General features: G+C 44.0%; 1 protein-coding gene across 1 annotated transcript in view; it reads left to right on the top strand.

Moving 5' to 3' along the window:
* The window catches only part of rps6ka3b (ribosomal protein S6 kinase, polypeptide 3b), an 83,530-nt gene extending 62,754 nt beyond the window's left edge, over positions 1-20,776 (top strand). Inside the window, exons 10-22 of the mRNA XM_080751987.1 lie at positions 431-501; positions 2,543-2,631; positions 3,081-3,145; positions 4,595-4,697; positions 5,717-5,826; positions 8,330-8,455; positions 9,565-9,654; positions 10,275-10,433; positions 11,642-11,803; positions 12,472-12,548; positions 13,847-13,964; positions 16,303-16,443; positions 19,309-20,776. Of these exons, the coding sequence (XP_080608113.1) occupies positions 431-501; positions 2,543-2,631; positions 3,081-3,145; positions 4,595-4,697; positions 5,717-5,826; positions 8,330-8,455; positions 9,565-9,654; positions 10,275-10,433; positions 11,642-11,803; positions 12,472-12,548; positions 13,847-13,964; positions 16,303-16,443; positions 19,309-19,431 (1,434 nt within the window). The 3' untranslated portion in view covers positions 19,432-20,776. The remainder of the gene's footprint in view (positions 1-430; positions 502-2,542; positions 2,632-3,080; positions 3,146-4,594; positions 4,698-5,716; positions 5,827-8,329; positions 8,456-9,564; positions 9,655-10,274; positions 10,434-11,641; positions 11,804-12,471; positions 12,549-13,846; positions 13,965-16,302; positions 16,444-19,308) is intronic.
* Positions 20,777-22,843: the final 2,067 nt, after the last annotated feature.

The raw sequence follows: 22,843 nt of genomic DNA, 5'->3' as shown, positions 1-22,843 counted from the left end.
CCATTAGTTTTTCAATTATTTTCTAAACCAGATCACACGGCTAGTTTTAGAATGAATACCACCAGGCTTCCCTCCGAGGTGGAAAATCTGGTGACGCGAGGTTAGTTGAAATCGTGTTGCTTTATAGTAGCCGGGGATAGTTAACACGCAGAGGTTCTCAAAGTGAGAATGTGTTAATACAGCTCCACAGTCATTGTAACTCTCACTTAAATCTGTAATGTCTGTGTTTTCTAAGTAAAATCTTTTTGCCATTCGCGTTACAGATACTGTTTGGTGTTTTTGTGAGGTCTGGTAAATTATTTAGAAGAAATACACAGAGCGCCACTACACTTAACCTTACCCCACCTCTCTCTCTCTCTCTCTCTCTCTCTCTCTCTCTCTCTCTCTCTCTATCTCTCTCTCTCTCTCTCTCTCTCTCTCTCTCTCTCAGTTTGAGATGCTGACAGGAACTCTACCATTCCAGGGAAAGGACCGGAAAGAAACCATGACCATGATCCTTAAGTGAGTCACATTATCCTTTCTTGTGATCCCATTCTTTTTTATCCTTCCCTTTATTGATTTTTCCAGATGCATAATAACCACGATGGACACTTATCAGAGTCCACGAGTGGATCAAAACGGCAAACAAAACAGGCGATCAATCAATAGGTGATCTTTCTAAAAAGCTTTTAAAGGTCCATCAAGATCGAATTCCACATCTCTTATCGTTGGCTCCTTCTCTCCATGTTGGATACGTAGTCTGTTACTAGATAAGTGGGCCTTGATGTTGGCACCCACACTGGAAAGGAAAAAGGAGTGGATTTGTTTATAGCCCGGGATGAATGAATGAATGAATGAATGAATGAATGAACAAACATTCAAACAATTAAAACGCATTTGTAGTCACCCCATAAAACAACCCTCAGGAGGAAAAACACTTTATATACAGATGTGTTCTCTGACTCTGCTCGCCTAAGACCCATGGGCCAGGGTGTTCCAGAGCAGAGGTGCCCGGGCCGCAAAAGCCCGGTCCCCCCGGGTGATGAGGATCTGAGGCTGCACACTGGCTCATGGGGTTTCAGCAAGTCCACAATGTAACTGGGAGCCAGTCCTGAGTCCATGTAGGGCTTTAAAAGTGATCAATACAATCTTAAAATCAATTCTGTAGCTCACAGGGAGCCAGTGTAGAGCAGGCAGAATGGGTGTAATATGATGAGGTTTCTATTTGTTGGTTGGCAATCTTGCTGCAGAGCTTTGCACCATCTGGAGGCGGGATATGTTTTTTTTTTTCCTTTTCTTTTTTTTTTGTAAATGTTTTTGTTAAAGTAGTCCATGCGAGATGAAATGAAAGCATGTATGACTGTTTCAAGGCCTGAAGTGGATAGAAATGATTTAGGTTAGACAGATTATTTAGTCAGTCAGTGTGTGTGAGAGAGAGAGAGAGAAAGAGAGAGAAATATCGTTGCTGTCAGGCAGAAACCTCTCATCTCCTTATTTTAACTTGTTGTGTGTTTTTTTCCGTAAATAAACGCTCTACTTCAGCCCCCCCCCCCCCCCCCACACACACACACACACACACACACACACACACTATTGGATTCATGTTAAATTAGGGATGCAAGATTTCAAGTGGTAAATGTAAATTTTCAAAAATAAAGATTTGGCGGCCTCCGCTGCAGTACAGTATCTCTGAGGTGAAGCTGTTGAAGACCCCTGTCCTGCTCCATCATACTACAGCGTCACACACACACACACACACACACACACACACACACACACACACACACACACACACACACACACACACACACACACACACACACACAAAAAGCATTTGGAGCTTGTAGATTTGAATCCTGAAAAAAGTAACACTTTTGGACGTATGAGTTTTCCGCCACACGACACGAGAGGCTAATAATGCAGTTGAGGAGGAGAACAATAGAAGAGGTGAGGGGAGGGGAAACAACAGCCCGGTGCTGAACCTAGACAGAAAGAGAAAAGAGAAATATTAAGCTGCCTTCTCTACTTCCTCTCTGTCACTGTTTCTCTCTCTCTCTCTGAAAAAACGCTGAGCTTTGTTTCTCCAGAATGCTGATGTGGTTTCCTTTGTGTGTGTGTGTGTGTGTGTGTGTGTGTGTGTGTGTGTGTGTGTGTGTGTGTGTGTGTGTGTGTGTGTGTGTGTGTGTGTGTGTGTGTGTGTGTGTGTGTGTGTGTGTGTGTGTGTGTGTGTGTGTGTGTGTGTGTGTGTGTGCGCGCGTGTGCGTGCGCGCGTGTGTGGGCATATTGCAGTCTAGTCTTTCACATGGTTTCAATTGAGACTGAGTTCAGAGATATATAATATGGATATTTGATGACTGTAGGAGAACGCTGGTGCTATGATAATGTTTTGTTTTTCATCCATCTCCATAAGACCCTTATATCTCTGTCTATCTCTATTTATCTGTCTGTCTATTCACTCGTGTGTGTGTGTGTGTGTGTGTGTGTGTGTGTGTGTGTGTGTGTGTGTGTGTGCGTGTGTGTGTGTGTGTGTGTGTGCGTGTGTGTGTGTGTGTGTGTCTTTCAGAGCTAAGTTGGGGATGCCACAGTTCCTGAGCTCAGAAGCACAGAGTCTCCTGAGAAATCTTTTCAAGCGCAACCCTTCAAACAGACTAGGTAAAGACACACACACACGCAGCACCCCTCCCACCTTTGACAGTCACAGCACTACTCTGTGCGGTGCATTAGACCCTGTGACCCTTTCAGGCCGGCCTACTGATCATTCCCTCCGAGCTTCGTAAAGATCCAGCCATCCATCCATTCACAAGCTATCTTTGCCAGCAAGTAAACACAGACAGACAGACAGGACTGATTACTATACCCTCACATCCTTTAACCCAGCTGCCCCTCGATATGGGCTCAGGCTGTAACAGACTGACTGATTGACTGATCAGGTACTGTGTGTGTGTGTGTGTGTGTGTGTGTGTGTGTGTGTGTGTGTGTGTGTGTGTGTGTGTGTGTGTGTGTGTGTGTGTGTGTGTGTGTGTGTGTGTGTGTGTGTGTGTGTGTGTGTGTGTGTGTGTGTGTGTGTGTGTGTGTGTGTGTGTGTGTGTGTGTGTGTGTAGGAGCAGGACCAGACGGAGTGGAGGAGATCAAGAGACATCATTTCTACAACACCATTGACTGGAACGTACGTCCATCTCTGTCTCTCTCTGTCTGTCTCTGTATCGTTTGTCTTTTAGTCCATACGTGTTTCACTGTGTCTGTCTGTCTGTCTGTCTCTGTATCATTTGTCTTTTAGTCCCTACGTGTTTCACTGTGTCTGTCTGTCTGTCTGTCTCTGTATCATTTGTCTTTTAGTCCCTACGTGTTTCACTGTGTCTGTCTCAGTTATTGTTTTTATAACCAGTAAGACTCCCTAATCGGGAGATAAGCGACCGTCAGGTCGCATGGATACACAAATTGGCCTGTAAGTGGCATTGGTTCCTGGGTGTAGGGGGATGTGCGTGGCAAATGTATTGCTTAGGTAGGGCCAGAGAATGTGGGGTTAAGCTGTAACGGGGTGGTGACAAAGTTGTACCAGTGTCGAAAAATTTGTTTTGCAAGAATGGGCCTCATGGTGGCGCTAGAAGAGGGCCATGTAAGAAATGGGGGGTGGAGGTAGTGGTTTGGCAGGCAAGGAGTGTGTGTGTGCAAATTTTGGCATGGATCGGGGCAACGGTGGCGGAGATATGAGAAGGGCAAAAGTGTGATGTGTGACGTGTGACTGACAGACTGACTGACAGCCGGTGGAGGTTTTGATAGTAACTGCGACCTGACGGTCGCAATAAAAATCACATCTAGTGTGAAGTGAGAGGGGCTATTTATGAGTTAGTTCAGGGTCTTCAACAGGAGGTCCGGGACCCCTAGGTGGTCCTCAGAGTTACTACAGTAGGTCTCCCCAAACTTTGTGCGATAGAAACCTTTTTTTCTCTTGTTTTACATTAACCACTTAAACCACTTAGTGTCCATATTCTGAGAACTTTAGCCAAAAATAGCAGATCTACAAGCTCACAACGCCTTGTGCTGCGAGGCGTTATGAGCTTGTAGATCGGCTATTTTTGGCAAAGAGTTTTGGTGTAGAGGGGAAAAAAGAGCAGTGAAAAGTAGTGAAAAAGTAGTGAAAAGTCAAGTTTATAAAGTATTGACGGTTCATGTGGTTAAATATCTGAAAACACAAATTGACATGAATCCAAAATAAACTGATGATTGTGCTGTCAAACAATGAAACTATAGGGAATCTATGAAAAGGTTGTGGGGGTCCCTGGCCCTGCTTCATCTCTCTCTCAACAAAGGGGTCCTTGGCCTGATAACGTTGAAGACCCCTGAGTTAGTTTCATCAAGCGTCCCACAAAGCTTGGCCAATGTGGCCCTGGGCGTACCACAAACTTTGAGTGCTTTGTGCCAAAGATGCAGACCAGGTGCAGGCCAGATGTAGGCCACCCTTTGTGTTCCGGACAAAGCCAGATGTTGGAGCTTAGCTCCTTCCAGGAGCACCGCTCAAAAAATGTTGTGTTGTATTTTTTTTACTCATCAGTGCATTTCTGACTGGAGTGTCTCTCCTCTCTCTCTTTCTCCTCCTCCCCCTCCCTCCCTGTAGAAACTGTTCCGCAGAGAGCTCCACCCCCCTTTCAAACCCGCCTCGGGACGGCCGGATGACACGTTTTACTTTGATCCAGAGTTCACGGCGAAAACACCCAAAGGTTAGAAATGTTCTCTGTTGCCCTGGGCCTGTTGTTGAATTTAAAAAAAAATGCTTTCCAGGCCTGGAAAAGGTTTGGAATTAACTGAATGTTTTGGAAAATGTTTTGTTGTAATCGACACAGAATTTGTCTATTGATTTCCCCCCCCCCCCCCCCCCCCAAAAAAAAGTGAAAATACGTGTGGCCTAATGTATACAAGACATCACGTGACAAAAATAATAAATCTACAAGCTAACAAGACATTGCACTGTGATACATTGTTGGCTTGTTGATCAGTTATTTTTGTCACGTGGTACCTTTGCTTGCTCGAGTCTGTCTAGGGGCATTGATTTGATAGCACACATGTTTAATCCAAGCTACCGTTCCTGAGTTAGCAGCAGTGTTAGCTAACTGTGTATACAATGGAAGTATACGTGATCCGGAACAGGAAACACAGAAATGGGTTTGTTCCTGCAAAATTAGTCTCGCGTGGCCAGACTGTTGACTCCCGCGATTTGCAAATGCTCCCGTCATACAGTATGGGGCAACGGAAGACTGATGATGAGTATCCAGCTGGAGAAGCTTTAAAGCGGATGTTGATCACTTCTCTGCATTGATCTAAAAATACACGTGGTCCTTTAAAGGCACTTTGGATAAAAGCATCTATGAAGTGGATGTGAGATGCATGCAATGCACGCTACAGGAGAATCACCAGCTGCAGCTCTCAACAGAAATGTCCTTTAGATACCTTTTATTTGATTAAGGCACCGTGCCGTAATCAAATAAAATCTATCTAAAGGATATTTACTGTATGTTGAGTGCCGCTGCTGGCCATTCTTCTGCGTTTAACGGACTCATCGTTCTGTACCGTACACTCTGTAACGTAATGGAACTAGAGCTGTGCTCGCAATCGCTTCCTCTTAAATCCTCAGTGAGATAAACGTAAATGTGTTGTGTGTGTGTGTGTGTGTGTGTGTGTGTGTGTGTGTGTGTGTGTGTGTGCGTGTGCGTGTGCGTGTGTGTGTGTGTGTATAACTCAGACTCCCCAGGCGTCCCCCCAAGTGCCAACGCCCATCAGCTGTTCAGAGGCTTCAGTTTTGTGGCCATCACAGAAGAGGAGACGCAACCAATGCCCAACAATATTGTGCGTGTAGACACACACACACACACACACACACACACACACACACACACACACACACACACACACACACACACACACACACTCACACACACACACACAAACACACACACAAACACACACACATGCGCTGTTCCCTTCAGGGGTCACCACAGCCCCCATCTCACCCTGTCCTCTGCCTCATCCTCTCTCTCACACCAACTGACCTCATGATCCATAATTCTCCTCTTTAAGGCTTATTCATACTCCAAGGTGAGGTGAGCCGAGTAGCAGCTCACCGTGGTGTAGTTTTCACTGAAGTCAGAAAACGACAACATCTCTCTGCTTTTACTGACAGACTTCACCCCTTTCACTCTGGGTCAGGTGTCTACAGCCTTTTTGGGCCATATTTCTATTTTCTAAGTAGTCGGTGTGCCATGTCAACAATCAACATACATTTTACTGACATCCCATAAAAAATTCGACATATTTTGATTGCCAGGACATTGTTATAACGATCATTAGACTCATTGCAATAACCCACCTATCTCCCCCGTCTCCCGTTGGATGGGCGGTCCCCCTGGTTTTACAAGCACTGGTTTTGCACATCTGAACCAGAGGGAGGCAGGGTCACGGATAAGGACATCACCGTGAAGTATGATGGCCTCCACTTGTTATCACCTTAAAAGTTGACCTCACCTTTGAGTATGAATGAGCCTCGGGTCTTCCTCTGTCTAGGCCTCCTGCCTGGAAGTTCCAACCTCAGCATTCTTCTACCGATATACTCACTATCCCTCCTCTGTACATGTCCAAACCATCTCACTATCCCTCCTCTGTACATGTCCAAACCATCTCACTATCCCTCCTCTGTACATGTCCAAACCATCTCTCTATCCCTCCTCTGTACATATGTCCAAACCATCTCACTATCCCTCCTCTGTACATGTCCAAACCATCTCACTATCCCTCCTCTGTACATGTCCAAACCATCTCACTATCCCTCCTCTGTACATGTCCAAACCATCTCACTATCCCTCCTCTGTACATGTCCAAACCATCTCACTATCCCTCCTCTGTACATATGTCCAAACCATCTCACTATCCCTCCTCTGTACATGTCCAAACCATCTCACTATCCCTCCTCTGTACATGTCCAAACCAACTCACTATCCCTCCTCTGTACATGTCCAAACCATCTCACTATCCCTCCTCTGTGCATGTCCAAACCATCTCACTATCCCTCCTCTGTACATGTCCAAACCATCTCACTATCCCTCCTCTGTACATGTCCAAACCATCTCACTATCCCTCCTCTGTACATGTCCAAACCATCTCACTATCCCTCCTCTGTACATGTCCAAACCATCTCACTATCCCTCCTCTGTACATGTCCAAACCATCTCACTATCCCTCCTCTGTACATGTCCAAACCATCTCACTATCCCTCCTCTGTACATGTCCAAACCATCTCACTATCCCTCCTCTGTACATGTCCAAACCATCTCACTATCCCTCCTCTGTACATGTCCAAACCAACTCACTATCCCTCCTCTGTACATGTCCAAACCATCTCACTATCCCTCCTCTGTACATGTCCAAACCAACTCACTATCCCTCCTCTGTACATGTCCAAACCATCTCACTATCCCTCCTCTGTACATGTCCAAACCATCTCACTATCCCTCCTCTGTACATGTCCAAACCATCTCACTATCCCTCCTCTGTACATGTCCAAACCATCTCACTATCCCTCCTCTGTACATGTCCAAACCATCTCACTATCCCTCCTCTGTACATGTCCAAACCATCTCACTATCCCTCCTCTGTACATGTCCAAACCATCTCACTATCCCTCCTCTGTACATGTCCAAACCATCTCACTATCCCTCCTCTGTACATGTCCAAACCATCTCACTATCCCTCCTCTGTACATGTCCAAACCCTCTCACTGGTCTGTACATGTCCAAACCATCTCACTATCCCTCCTCTGTACATGTCCAAACCATCTCAGACTGGCCTCTCTGGCTTTTATCTTCAAAACATCTGACATGCACTGTCTAGGGATGGGACGATATGAAAATGTCATATGACGATTATTGTGACCAGAGAAATCGCGATTTACAATATTATTGCGATAATCAAAATATCCCCAACATCCATTATCCTGGGCGGAACATTTGCCAAAAAATAGCAAATCTACTTGAGCTTGTAGATCGGCTATTTCTTGGCAAAGAGATTTGGTAGAGAGTGAAAAATAGAACATAATTATATTATAAGTATGTGTTACCTATAGAGGGTTTAAATGGTACTGGATATGCAGCTCGGCAAATAAAAGGTGATTTGATCCCAGTGTCCATACAGAGGACAATTTCACAATAAATTAATTCTCCACGATATGATTATCGTGAGTGTTTTTTATCACGATAAACGATAATATCGCTTATCGTCCCATCCCTAACACTGTCCCTCCTTTTTGTTTAATGATTGAGTTCTAATGAGATCATGTGTGTTTCCTATATACTTACTTGTTTAGCAGCTGCACAGAAGCACATCCCTGTTCTGTGACGCCTACGAGATCAAAGAGGACATCGGTGTGGGCTCCTACTCCATCTGCAAGCGCTGCATACACAAAGGCACCGGCATGGAGTACGCCGTCAAGGTATAGGCCCACTCATACGCAGTAATAATAATAATAAACATTATTTGTATAGCACCTTTCATACAGGGTCTGCAGATCAAAGTGCTTACCAGGCAAGACATCATTCAGATACTTCACAATAGATAACTTAGACATAAAATGTAAATAAAGCAAGCAACAGGCAAAAAACATAGAGAATGCATCGAGTCCTGTTCCTAAGAGGATGGGCATAAGATAGTCCATACAATAGGCACAAAAATAAAGATTAAAAGTTATAAAAGTAGATTAAAAAAAGCTGCCTCTCCTAGAGTTGTTCAGATACCGACAAAACTGCCCATTTACGTAATGTTTGGACAAAATCTGCAAGAGTACTGTCATCAAAAAAAGTGTTTTGCAAAACTCTGCCTCCTGGTGGTGCAACTATATAACAGGCCCATGTGAAACATTCTGGGCAGAGGTTCTGCTCTGCCATCCAGGGTCCAGGAGCACAGTTTCACTGCACCATCGTGCCAACGGACATGGCCTCGGCCATGCCTTTTGGCCTGGTGGCGACAATTATATTATTCATAAGAAGCACAGTAGGTAGCATGACAGGCAGATAACATGACATCCTGCACAAACTGAGTCATTTCAAATTCAGATTACAACTGCAAACAACATTAACAAGCTCACGTGTTGTGAGCTTGTAGATTATCTAGTTTAGCTGATTATTCATTTGAGCTTTTCCATCCATCCATCCTGGATGGAGCTTTTCATTTATCCTAAAATGTACTCTGAGAGAGTTGGGAAACCTGTTGGGTGCTCTAGAGCAAAAATAGATTGTCAAAGTAATCATGGGTAAATAAAATAGAAATCTAAGAAATTCCATAAATCAGAAACCAAATGTATAAGAAGTAGTGAAAATAGTCGATCTGCAAGCTCACAACACTGCGCTTTCGCTCCGCGTTGTGAGCTTGTAGATCGGCTATTTTCACTTGTTTGGGTCGCGGGGGCGAATGTGTAATTTCTCTTTTGGGTCACGGGCTAAAAAGTTTGGGAACCACTGCTCCAGAAGGCATATGTCCTGTATGTTTAGTTTTGGTAAACGGTGACAATAACATCCACTGTGTGTCTGCTCTGTGTGGTTGCAGATCATCAGCAAGGCCAAGAGAGACCCAACAGAGGAGGTGGAGATCCTTCTGAGATACGGACAACACCCCAACATCATCACTCTAAAGGATGTGAGTGTTATTTTATATCCTCTAGCTCAGGGGTTCCCAAACTTCTTTGACTCAGGGCACCCCATGAATATTTGTTTTCATCCGAGGCACCCCTACATTAGAATTTTCACTCCCAGCACCTTATATTTATAGCATATCGTCGTTGTCGGGTGGAAACCTTGTATGTCCAAAACCGCGCACATCGCAAGGCGTTGTGTGCTTGTAGATCGGCTGTTTTCACTCGTTTTGTGTGACAGTCTTGTATGATGAAGCAGGGCTTTGCTCTACCAAAAGACGTACACATTTGAAACTTGAAGATACGAGGTTTCTGCCCGACAGTGATGATATTTTAGTGATTATGAGGAAAACGAGATAATTGCCATTTTGGTTAGAACTGACTGAAAATAACTTTGTACTTCATGTTTGAAATGAAGTGTCCAAATAAATTCCAAATATTATCAAATGATCTCGCGGCACCCCAGGGTGCCCCGTCACCCACTTTGAAAACCCCTGGTCTAAATGGACCCATACAAGACTGTAACTCTGACAGTGTACACATTTGCACACTGTCAGAGTTAAGGGGAGACCTTGAAATGTAAACGTTTGAAGAACACTGGTGTATATCATGTGTTGTTGAACAGGTGTATGACGACGGCAGGTCGGTGTACCTGGTGACAGAGCTGATGAAGGGAGGAGAACTCCTGGACAAGATCCTCCGTCAGAAGTTCTTCTCTGAGAGAGAGGCCAGCGCTGTGCTCTACACCATCACCAAGACCGTGGAGTACCTGCACGTACAGGGGGTGAGGCTGTGTGTGTGTGTGTGTGTGTGTGTGTGTGTGTGTGTGTGTGTGTGTGTGTGTGTGTGTGTGTGTGTGTGTGTGTGTGTGTGTGTGTGTGTGTGTGTGTGTGTGTGTGTGTGTGTGTGCGCGCGCATTAGGGCATTCACGGATAGTGATTTTTAGTATTCGAATTATTCGACCTCAAAGTATTCGAATAGTCGAAAACAGGACTTGCCAAACTGTCAAATATTAAGTAAACAAGAGGCGAACATTGTGAAAATAGTCAATCTACAATACATGCTCACAACGCCTCACGTTGTGAGCATGTAGATCGGCTATTTTCACAATCTGCGGAACAGAGTCACATTAAATGTAATACCTACAATTCCAAGTGCTTGTCAGGGTGGGAGTCCCCAGTTCAAATATGTTTATTTTGGGGGTCACTGCCTAAAAAGTTTTGAGAACCCCTGGTATAGAGCATTAACAAATTCATCCACCAGGGGCATTGACAACTCATTCTTCTGACTTCCTATCTAGCCAAGCTTTATAAACTATATATTTTTTAAAGAGAAAACAATAAAATAAAATAAAAATAAGCGAATATTCGACTTCGGTGAACAACGTCGAATAGTGACTTTGATATTCGAATATTCGACAATTAGAATATGAGTGCCCTAGTGTGTGTGTGGGTGTGGGTGCTTGTGTGGGTGTGGGCGTGGGCGTGCTTGACCGAAATAAATAGTAGAATTTGAGAAATATATATGGTGAGAACCACTTTCCTGGTCTCCTCACAAGATAAAAAATTTAAAAAAAAGGTTTCTTGAGTTCACAATTAGACAAAGATTCAGATTAGGGTTAGACATTTAGAGCTGGGTTTTTGGGTCGTAATTAGAGTAAAACATGATTTATACATTGTTGCGTGCCAGTGTCGTGCACCAAAAAATAACGTGTCGTGGCTTGTAGATCTGATATTTTTTCGCCTCATGGTTAAAAATTGCAATATTACATTTTTGATCACACAGAAAATCCCTGTCTTTAAATGTTGATGTACTCACAAGTATACAATCTTTTGTGTGTGTGTGTGTGTGTGTGTGTGTGTGTGTGTGTGTGTGTGTGTGTGTGTGTGTGTGTGTGTGTGTGTGTGTGTGTGTGTGTGTGTGTGTGTGTGTGTGTGTGCGCGCGTGTGTGTGTGCGTGTGTGCGCGCGCGTGTGTGTGTGTGTGTGTGCAGGTGGTACACAGAGACCTGAAGCCCAGTAACATCCTGTACGTAGACGAGAGCGGCAACGCCGAGTCCATCAGGATCTGTGACTTTGGCTTCGCCAAGCAGCTGAGAGCGGAGAACGGCCTCCTCATGACGCCATGCTACACCGCTAACTTTGTAGCGCCCGAGGTACGCTGGAGCTAGCTTCTACCCAGTGTCGAGTTTGTCGACTAAAAAACGATGAAGAAAAATGTTCGTCGACTGCCTTTTTCACTGACGAAAACGGAATAAATACTAAATAAAGACTACTCTACGATGATTAAAACTAAGACTAAATATAATGTAAATTTTGTCGACAAATAAAAACTAGACTAAAATGTTAGGGAGGGACTAGTGGAGAAGAGATCCAGTAGAACTAAAAGACAAGTCATTTTATGTTTGGTTGCGCTATGAAAATAGCAGATCTACAAACTCGCAACGCGTGTTCTTAGACTTAAGAGACCATTTGTAGGATTTGTGAACCATTTCAGCTCGCATGATAGCGAAAGGCAACCAACCCCCACCCTGCCAGTGATTGGCTGAAGTATCTTTGAGGCGCATTTGGACGCAGAAGCAGTCCCCTGGTCAATATTTACTATTCTGTCCATAACGGCACATAACTCTGTAGTGGCGCTGAGTCGGCTCATGCGACCTTCACACCGCTCGGTCCGGCGACTCGCTCGCTACTGCTCGCTCGGCGGGGCCTCACGGGGCTCATTTGAACAACCTAGAGTGTTCATACAGTTTAAACAGTTGTATTTGTGTGTGTGTGTGTGTGTGTGTGTGTGTGTTTGTGTGTGTGTGTGTGTGTCCAACAGGTGTTAAAGAAGCAGGGCTATGATGCAGCCTGTGACATTTGGAGTCTTGGTGTCCTGCTCTATACCATGTTAACGGGGTAGGTGTGTGTGTGTGTGTGTGTGTGTGTGTGTGTGTGTGTGTGTGTGTGTGTGTCTGTCTCTCTCTCTCTCTGACTATCCAGATCTACAAGCTTGAAATGTGGCACGAATGCTTTGTTATTACGCTGTTGTACAATCAAGTAGGGCGTGGCTGAGCCAGGTAGTGCACTAACCACCACAGGCCCCTTGGGAGTGGCGAGGACCCGACTTAAAACGTGCCGTGAGCTTGTAAATCTTATAAATGGATAAAGTGGTTAAAATTATTGTGATGCTATGTCAGGGTTCCCCAATAAGCGGCCCGCGGGTCATTTGTGGGCCGCGGGGGGCTACTGTCTGGCCCCCACCAACCCCAGTAATAATGGTGGTATAAGAGCAGCAACAACACTAGTATATCGTCATTGTCGGGTGGAAAACCCGTATCTCAAAATGTCTACGTTCTTCGCAAAGTAAAGCTCTGCTTCATCAAACAAGGCTGTCGCACAAAAGTAGTGAAAACAGCAGATCTACAAGCACACAACGCCTCGCACTCGTTTAAATCATTTTTAAAATGATAAATGCAAAACGAACGGTTTTGGACATACAAGATTTTCACCCGACAACTGAACTATCACTAACCTGACTACCGCCAGATAGGTGGCAGCAGGGCGGTACGCACTGCTGCCACCTATCTGGCGGTAGTCAGGTTAAACTATCACTGGAGTACAGTATTTTCTGGACTATAAGGCGCACCTGACTATAAGGCGCACCTGACTATAAGGCGCACTGTCAATGAATGGTCTATTTTCAAACTGTTTTCATATATAAGGCGCACCTGACTATAAGGCGCACATAATAGACGCTACCGTTGCGTTATGCATCAAACAGATGGAGCTGTGCTAAAGGGAATGTCAATGTCAATGAATGATCCATATATAAGGCGCACTGGACTATAAGGCGCACTGTAGTTTTTTTGAGAAAATTAAAGGCTTTTAAGTGCGCCTTATAGTCCGGAAAATACGGTAGTCGGAACTCGGAACGCCACCGTCGCCCCCTGCAATGCTGTGGCCCTCAGCTTGGTACCCTAGACATGATTTGGCCCTTGGGGAAAACTAATTGGGGAACCCTGTGCTATGTTAACTACTTTTGCTGGGGATCCCTCCAACCCATTTTGAGAACGCTCTACTCTCTCTGACTAAATAAAACATAAGCTGCCACAAAACAACAATAATAATGCAAATTAATATATCTTTTGCTTCCTTCACTCTCCTCCTCCTCCTCCTCTGTCTCTCTCTCGGTTTCTCCTTTGATCTCTCTCCAGTTTCACTCCGTTTGCCAACGGTCCTGAAGACACGCCGGAGGAGATCCTGGCTCGCATCGGCAGCGGGAAGTTCTCTCTGTCTGGAGGCTACTGGAACTCTGTGTCCACGGAATCTAAGGTGAGGAGACACACACACACACACACACACACACACACACACACACACACACACACACACACACACACATACACGGTCTGCAAGGTGCTTCCACATCCTGAAGAATGTCTTCAACCCATTAAGACCGGGAACGCAAATCTGTGTCACTTTAGATTGAACCGCTTAAATCCATTATATTATGCTTTAACTATTAACCGATTTAGTGCCATTCCCGAGATATCTCGTGAAATGTACTCGAGTATCTGTAGTGCCATTCACGAGATATCTCGGGAAAAGTAATATATTACTGTAACGGCGAGTACATTACCGAGAAGAATGGCCGGAGGTCCGGAGACGAAATCCGTCGCTGATTTCGCATCATCACGGCTCCACGAGCACAAAATAGTCCCATCCATAACATTGAGGTGGACGGGGGATCTCATCTTTAATGTCCATTATCTCAAAACTACACTTTAGAAGCTAGGATGGAGGCAGATGCTCGCTTATGTTACACAGTTATAAAAGCTCCCGGTCCGCCATTACACAACTCCACGTGGACAAGGATCGGTTCCGGCGCAGGACCCGATGACGTCAGACCGGAAGTGATTGCGCTGTGGACTTCTGGCCTTCAAAATAAGAGTATGGCCGTTAACAGGGCCTGAGTGAGGCACTCTGGACTTTATAATCCATTAATGTCTGGGGCTCAGAATGAGTTAAAGCAGTATAGTGAAAAGATTTGACAATTTGTGCAAAAGTCTTTGAATATTTTGACCCGATTCTACAAATGTCTTCTAAATCCTTCTTGTAATTCGGTGGTTCTCAAACTTCTTCATGTCAAGGACTCCCAAAATGAAATGTATTTGACCGCAACACCCATCTCAAAATATGTTGTTCCAGGGACCACCCAGAAGCAAATATTTTAAAAGATATATTCAAGGATTTGCACACAAAAAATCAAGATTTTTCAAAAATAGCAGACCTACAAGCTCGCAGCGCAGCACTCGGTGCCACGTTGTGAGCTTGTATATCTCTATTTTTTTTTTATACTTAAAGCATAAAATAATGATTAAAGTTGTTCCAGGTCTTTCCTGGCCTTAAGAACTCTTCAAAGACAATTGATCATGCTGGGCATCAATACCTGGCATTGTCTATTCTTGTCAATGGATTTATTTTCAGGAGCCATGTTTTTTTTACACTTTCACCTGTCATGTATACTGATCTCATTCGAATAACTGAGTCAATGTTACTTCAACATCATTGCGTGGTAATTAAGTCACGGATGTTCGAGTTTCATTCGTAAATCAATGGTTTCCTCACAGGACTATTTTTGGCCAGACTTCTGAAATCAACCCAGGCTCAAACACACTACAAAAGCAGCAATAATTTAACCTTGACAGAAATAACCATGCAGGGAAATTGAACGTGGCGATTGATTACCAATCAGTCTCTGCAAACGGACGGCAGTGGCTCAGGAGGTAGAGAGGCCGTATGTATGGGAACTAGGGCTGTCACGATGTGACATTTTACATGACGATTAATTGTCACTCAAATAATTGGCGATTAACGATTTAATTGTGTTTTTGACGTTGATAATTACATTTCTGTTTGGCTTTTAGGCTTTGAAGCTGCACATGGCAATCATGACACATAACCTAAATATACAAAAGATTACTGACATATTTGACAACTTTATACTTAAAAAATAACATTGATAGTGGAAATAGCCGATCTACAAGTTGTGAGCTTGTAGATCTGCTATTTCCACTATTTTTTTTACATTTTTTTTAAATATATGAACATTTTTCAACATGGAAACGATTATGACGATTATGAAAAATAATCACGATTATTTCAAAAAATCACGATTAGACGATTATGTAGTAATTGTGACAGCCCTAATGGGAACCAGACAAAATGTCCCTGGTCCAACCCCTGCCTTTTGTCCAAGTGTCTGTGAGCAAGACACTGAACCCACAACCTGTTCCTGTTCAGAGGGGCAGGTTGCTGCCTTGCCTCTGATAAAAAAAACACTCGTAACGATAATCGTATCGTGGAGATTTAATTAATCGTGATATCGTCCTCCATCATGCACTGGGATCAATTCACCTTTTATTTGCCGAGCTGCATATCCGGTACCACTTAAGTCTTTTTTTCAATCTCTATCAAATGGTCTTTGACAATAAATAGCTGATCTACAAGCTCACAACGCGTCGTAGATCTTCTATTTTTTGGCAAATGTTCTGCCCCAGGATAATGGATTTTGATTATCGCGGTAATATCGTAAAACGCGATTTCTTTTGTCACAATAATCGTGATATGACATTTTCATAGCGTCCCATCCCTACCTTTGACACTGCAGGACCTGGTGTCTAAGATGCTGCACGTGGACCCGCACCGCAGGCTGACGGCTGGGCAGGTCCTCAGACACCCCTGGGTGACACACAGAGACCAGCTGCCCAAATACACACTCAACAGACAGGACGCACCGCACCTCGTCAAGGTAGGCACACACACACACACACACACACACACACACACACACACACACACACACACACACACACACTGACCATTACTAAACCAAATCTATCAAAAGTAGCTTGAATATCATCTTCCCTTTAGTATTTAACACAATATACAGATTTGAGTCAATGACGTTGTTGGCCAGCAGGTGGCTCCACAACTACATAAAGTCAAACAGTCTGTCTCACTCACATGTTACAAGCACAAGTGTCTCTACTCTTCTTGCATGGGGAGCTATGGCAGCTAGCTACTCAATTCAATTCAACAGTCATTATTGGCATGACATGTGGCCAGTAATGCCAAAGCACAGTTATGACAAAATATAAACAAAATAACACTGTGGGCGGCTTGCACCAACACGGTTTAAGCCTTAAACTGGTTTAAATCAAGGTTTATCTTTTAATCAGCTTGCACCAAACCTTAAACCTAGTTTTCATTAATCAGGTTTAGTTTTAAACCATCCTTTTAATCTTGGTTTGAATTTTCACTGTAAACCTGGATTACTGTTAATCCTGTTGCACCACTACTTTAAACTTTGATTTAAACATCAGTAAGGGATTAATTTTAAACCTGCTGTAGAGGTGGTTTAAATGCAAACATGCCATTGACATGAATGGGGGTCCCCCTCCTGTGAGGTGAGCCTCACAAGCCAAGCAACAAACTGTAAACTGCGGACAGCGTTTCACAGCTGAAAACAAACATCTCATCATATTGTTGTCTTCAATACATCCTTGTAGTACTGTACGTCATCGGCTATTTTAAATTAGCGAATATTTACAGGGACATAATACAGACATTTGTCATGGAAGCTTGTTTGTGGACTTCCCAAGCAACATGACGTTTTAATTTTCGAAATCGCTTCATAATTGACTCAAATGTGAATGTGATCAAAACTGTGGTGTAGTCTGTTCTTTCTTCCTAGATAGCCGCGCATCGCCGTGCCGCACCGCACTGTGTAGCGCCCGAGCGTCACCGTTGTATGACGGAGCGTAATATATATTTTTTTGTTTTGTTTTGTTTTGGCTGCAGGCGCTCTTCTTAACATAGGCCTGCCCACATTCTCCTAGAAGTGAATAAAAGAGTAACGCTAATGATATTAGGCTCAAGAGAATAGCATATTCCAGTTTGTTTACAACTGAAATCCAAGATGGAGGACATTTAATCCATGAATTAATCACAGTTTATGGTTTTAATCACAGGTTAAGGGTTTAATCACAGATTTGTTAAGCAATGCTTAAATGTAAGTGGTGCAACGCACCTCGATTTAAAATAAAACCTAGATCAACAAACCCTTGATTAACCCTAAACTAAGATGTATTTAATCCCTCTTGGTGCAAGCCGCCCTTAGAGTTCTCAACAGACCTGAAGATTAAGGCCCGGCCCTAACTGGCCCCTACAATTGTCATCATTTAGGGCCTGAAAGCCTGAAATACCGCCAGTAGGCAGCACCAGTGTCTCAAATTACAGCAGAGTGAGAGACGAAATGGCAACTTCACGTGTTCAGTTGTTCATAAAACATGTTCTGTACAAAATAGGCTAAAGATAATTAAATCCCTGATGTCATACATCTCTCATTCTCTTTCCCTGTCGTTCTCGCTGCCTGTGATTTATATTTCGTCCTTCAATACAACTCAGGCATGTATGCCTTCTGCAAGTCTAAGCGCTGCGGCTGTAAACCCTTTAAAATAAATGCACACAGGCGGCAGCAAGGGACACTTCATTAACCAGAAAGCATATGGAATTAATAATATCTTACCGGACGAGCTGATCGTCTCTATAAGGTAAGGTTGTCAACGTTTGGTGCTTTTATGTTGATGTTGTTGCAATTCAATCCTCCTTAAGTCCTTGTCAAAATATCCAGGTTGGTTCCGCTTTGAATGTACTTTTCTTGGATTTATAACTTATTACCAACTTTTGACACTGCGTGCTGTCTTTTTAATTAACATCGCGCAGCTGAAAATCTTCATCGCTGCTGCTCCACCACGGAGCTAATACGCTGTGCTGTGCGCTCTGAGAATATTCATAGGTTATGTTTGTGACATCATCCCAACAAGTTACAACCAGACCGCTAGTGGGCTCTACTTCGCTATGCGTCACCGATTATCCTTGGTCCATTGGTCTGGCTGGCTTCAGTGCAGACAGACAGACAGGGCGCATGTCCTCTGCAGGGTCCCACAGTCTTGAAATTCCTGGAAATATTTTGAAATTAGAAAAATATTTTTCCAGTACTGGAAAGGTTTTGGAATTGATCAAGGGTCCTGGAAGGTCCTGGAAAAAATAGCTATGCATTGTCTTTGGTTATTGATTTTGTTAATACCTCTGAAATGACAAATTGAACATTGGCCAAATTGTCAAATATTAGAGGGAGAAATTGTGAAAATAGACGATCTACATGCTCACAACGCCTCGCAACGCAAGGCGTTGTGAGCATGTAGATCTGCTATTTTCACAATAGAAACGTGTTATACAAAATTCCTCAACTCTTAGTGCTCGTCAGGTCCGGTGCCGGGTCCCCAGTTAAAATATGATTATTTCAGGGGTCACAGCCTGAAAAAGTTGAGAACCACTGGCATACACTACCTGTCTTTGGGCATTGCGCATAGGAGTAAGCGACTTGTTATTGAGCTGAATTATTGTTATATAGTCCTGGAAATTGGGTTAAATATTCTGGAAAAGTTTTGGAAATTAATTGGTAAAAATGTGTGGGAACCCTGCCTCTGATGCCTAAGTGACGGAGCCTGAGGCTCGGCCCGGCCCGGCCCAATCAATTAGCATATTTTAGGCTCGGCCCTCTGGCAGCTACAGTATACCTACTCACTGTGTCTCTCTCTACTCTACACAGGGAGCTATGGCAGCCACCTACTCGGCCCTCAACAGGAACGTCCCTCCTGTCTTGGAACCTGTGGGCTGTTCCACTCTGGCCCAGCGGAGGGGGGTGAAGAAGCTCACCTCCACGGCACTGTGACATCTCCAAACCTTCGTAAAAAAAAAAAAACCCTGTCAAACTGTCCCCGTCAACTCTGACCTCGATCTCCCCCCCCCCCCTTGCTGGACTACTGATGGACCCTATAGGACCTTATAATGATGATGATGATGATGACGACGGCACCAAAATAGGAGCACACAGAATCTTTGTTTTGCCACGCACCCCCGCTTTATCCTGTACCACATTGGACCTACTGGGGGCGTTGTTGAGTCCCTCTTTTGTCTACACTTTAAGAGTTGTTGGACCTTACAGGATCTAGTCAGTAGATCCTTGGCCCCCCCCACTCGTCCTCGTGGGATCTGGGATTATAGGAGCTCCAAACCCCTCCCTCCCTCACTGGTGTGTTACCATAACGTATTATTCCTCAGTCCCCTCTTCCTGGTTAACTCCCCAATCATTGGAATGCTAACGCCAAATAGGAGCACAGAATTCCATTTTCCTGCCACCTCCTTCGGCTATTCCTTCACTCTTCCGCTGTCTTGTTCTAAAGTTGTCCGTTGGTTGTTTTCTTTATTTGTTTGTGGTGGGGAAGTTCTTTTTACGTTTCGTCCCCCGCCCTTTAGCGTAGCTGTTTTCAGCTTGTTTTAGTAGAAGGAGAAGCAAAGATTCTAACGCTGGAACGCTGAAATGAAACATTGTATTGGTGTCTGCGGTGGGAGAGTTTTATTTCCACGTACGCATTCGCTCCGCTACGGACAATCAGTTGCTGCCACTCGTTGTCAGGAAGATGAATTAATCAAAGAATGAGCTGCATTTATTTGACATATATGAGAGAGGGGAGAGTACGTTGGAACAATTGCCTGGCGATAAACCCCAACATACGCATTTAAAAAGAGCTTATGATCGTGCTCTAATGCTGTCGATGTTGATATTTACTTTGTAGCTGTTAGATTCAACATCGCGTCTACAGAAAAAAAAACTCAAGTAGCCTCTGGAAAAACGACGGCGTCGACAAGACGCAGACAGAAGTACTGAAGACGGCGGTGGGATGTCGATCGATAGCAACTTAGCAAGATGCCCAACTTAGCCCTAAAAAAAACACAAAAGCTTAGAGGCAGTGTCCTCACATAGAGTCGCAGAGGTGATGCAGGTGACAGCGGTGTTTGTACAAAGCAACAAATGAATGTGGCTGTGTTGCCCGTGCGTTTTTTGTCCTATCCAAGAAAGGGGTCTGATCTGGGGGGGTTCAGCAGCACAGCCCCCCCCCCCCCCCTCTTGCTGGTTTTACCTGGCAACAAGTTGTCTTATACATACCCAACAACATCATTCACCCCATGCCTTTTTTTCCTGCGTTCGGTTCTTGCTGATGACGATGAAAATGATTGGATGGAATGCGTGCGCCCCCCTTCCCCCCTGCTCTTGCTAGCAAAACAAAACTGTAGACCCTGGAGTGGAGCAAATCGAGAGCGAGATATATGGACATTTTAACTTGATGCTTTGGGCCGTATCATTTTAACCTTCACGCCAATATAAAACACAAAAAGCACATTGGATTGGAAGTCAAAGTGAATTTGGGAGCTCTGTCTGGATGGCATAATAATAATAATAAGCTCTGGTCTGAGAACAGCCCCCCTACACACCCATGTTTTCCTCTGCTTCAACTGGCTGGTGGGAAAGTAGGGTTGGGATCCGGAATGGTGTGGAACCAACATCACATTTAGGAACCGTTTCCGGATATCCAGGTTTTTAATCACACTGTCAGAGCTGGTTATGTGGACTTCATGCCTGCTGTACGATTACAACACCAGTGGTTCTAGCTGGGGAGCCACGGGCCCAACATTTGAGAGGACCTGTGATGTCATGACACACTTTTTATTTTAGTTTTTTCTATTAATTTGGTCAATAAGGTACACAGAATGAGAGGCCTGCTCTGCCGGAAACATTGCGAGAAAACTGTGAAAAGTGATGACTCATCAAAAAAAGTGATGACTCATCACTTTTCACAGTTTTCTGGGGCCGTTTTTAGCCCATGGAATATTTTTCATGCAAAACAAATGCTTGCAATGGATTCAGAATCATGAAGAACCCCTAGTTTGACCCCTCACATGCTACTTAAAGCAGATGTATTCTTTTTTTTGTTATATATTTTTCTTTTCATGTATATTGAAGTTGATGGGACAGTAAACCCTTTTCTTTGAGCTTTTGGGCCTGTGGCTCCCTGACTATTCTTAAACTTTATATATTCTAAGGACCACCATAACTCTGAGAGTGTAACAAATGGAACCAAACGGACCTGTAACACTCTCGGAGTTACTGTACAAACGTGTAAGAGGGAATCATTAAATCGTTAAAATCATAAAGAATCCCAACCCTATCCAACTTATGAACTCCCCCCGACCCCCCTGTCAGTCTGTCGGTCTCCTCCGTACCTTTATGTACGAGTGTGTAACGAGCACTGATGTCTGTGCATCTCTGTGTGGGACACACAATGACGCTGAACTGTAAATACTTGCGCTGAAGCAACTCAGGTTTCTGTTGAAAAATAATGCTTTTTTTATATATATATATCTTATGTCCCGTTTAGGAGAGCTATGTACATAAAGCACACAAGTGGGTTTGGTTGTTGGAATGATATAAGATCCATGGATGATGATGCCCTTTTGTCAGATAACGTCGTGTAATAAGAGAGATGGCTCCCATGTAGAAACGAACCTCCCCAATGAAGATTTCCATTTGAGGGGATTAATTATAAAACCAAATTACAGTACCTCTAGCTGTTTTATATATACATATATACACACACACATACCGTACATATGGTCTCTGTCGGGTGGAAACCCCATATGTCCAAAACTGTTACTATTCACGGTTCTTAATTGCAAAAGTAGCAGATCTAGAATCTCACAACGCTTGCTACTTTTGATGCTTTTGTGTGATGCACATGTGAGTTCTGTGGGTTGGCGTTGCTGTGGAGATGAGGTTTCCATGGAGATGAGGTTTCTGCCCGACAGCGACGATGCATACGAGTCTCACTTCTCTAACGTGCTTTGATCCACTAGACCAACGGTTCTCAACCTGTGAGTCGGGACCCCCAGGGGGGGACCCCAGGTGACAGTGAAGAGACAATTTATGACCCTTTTGATACCTCAAAATAAACACAAAAAAGGAAAAGAGCATTACTCTATCAAAAGTAATATATACAGTATATATAGTAACTATACTATAAAAACTGTTCAATAATATAAAGAAAAATTGCAACGATTGTGAAAATAGGCAATCTACAAGCTCAGGAGCTTAAGGTCAGGAAGGCACTAGTGTGGAGGGCCCTGAACGGTATGTCAAGAGTGTGGTGCTCGAATCTCCCCCGACACATAAAGCTGAGCCTATTCCATGCCACTGTGGAGTCTGTCCTCCTGTATGGCTGCGAAAGCTAGTGTTCCAATACTTAATT

Source organism: Nannobrachium achirus, assembly GCF_963921795.1.
Source record: "Nannobrachium achirus genome assembly, chromosome: 21".
NCBI lineage: Eukaryota > Metazoa > Chordata > Actinopteri > Myctophiformes > Myctophidae > Nannobrachium > Nannobrachium achirus.
This window is presented reverse-complemented; position numbering and strand designations above follow the sequence as displayed.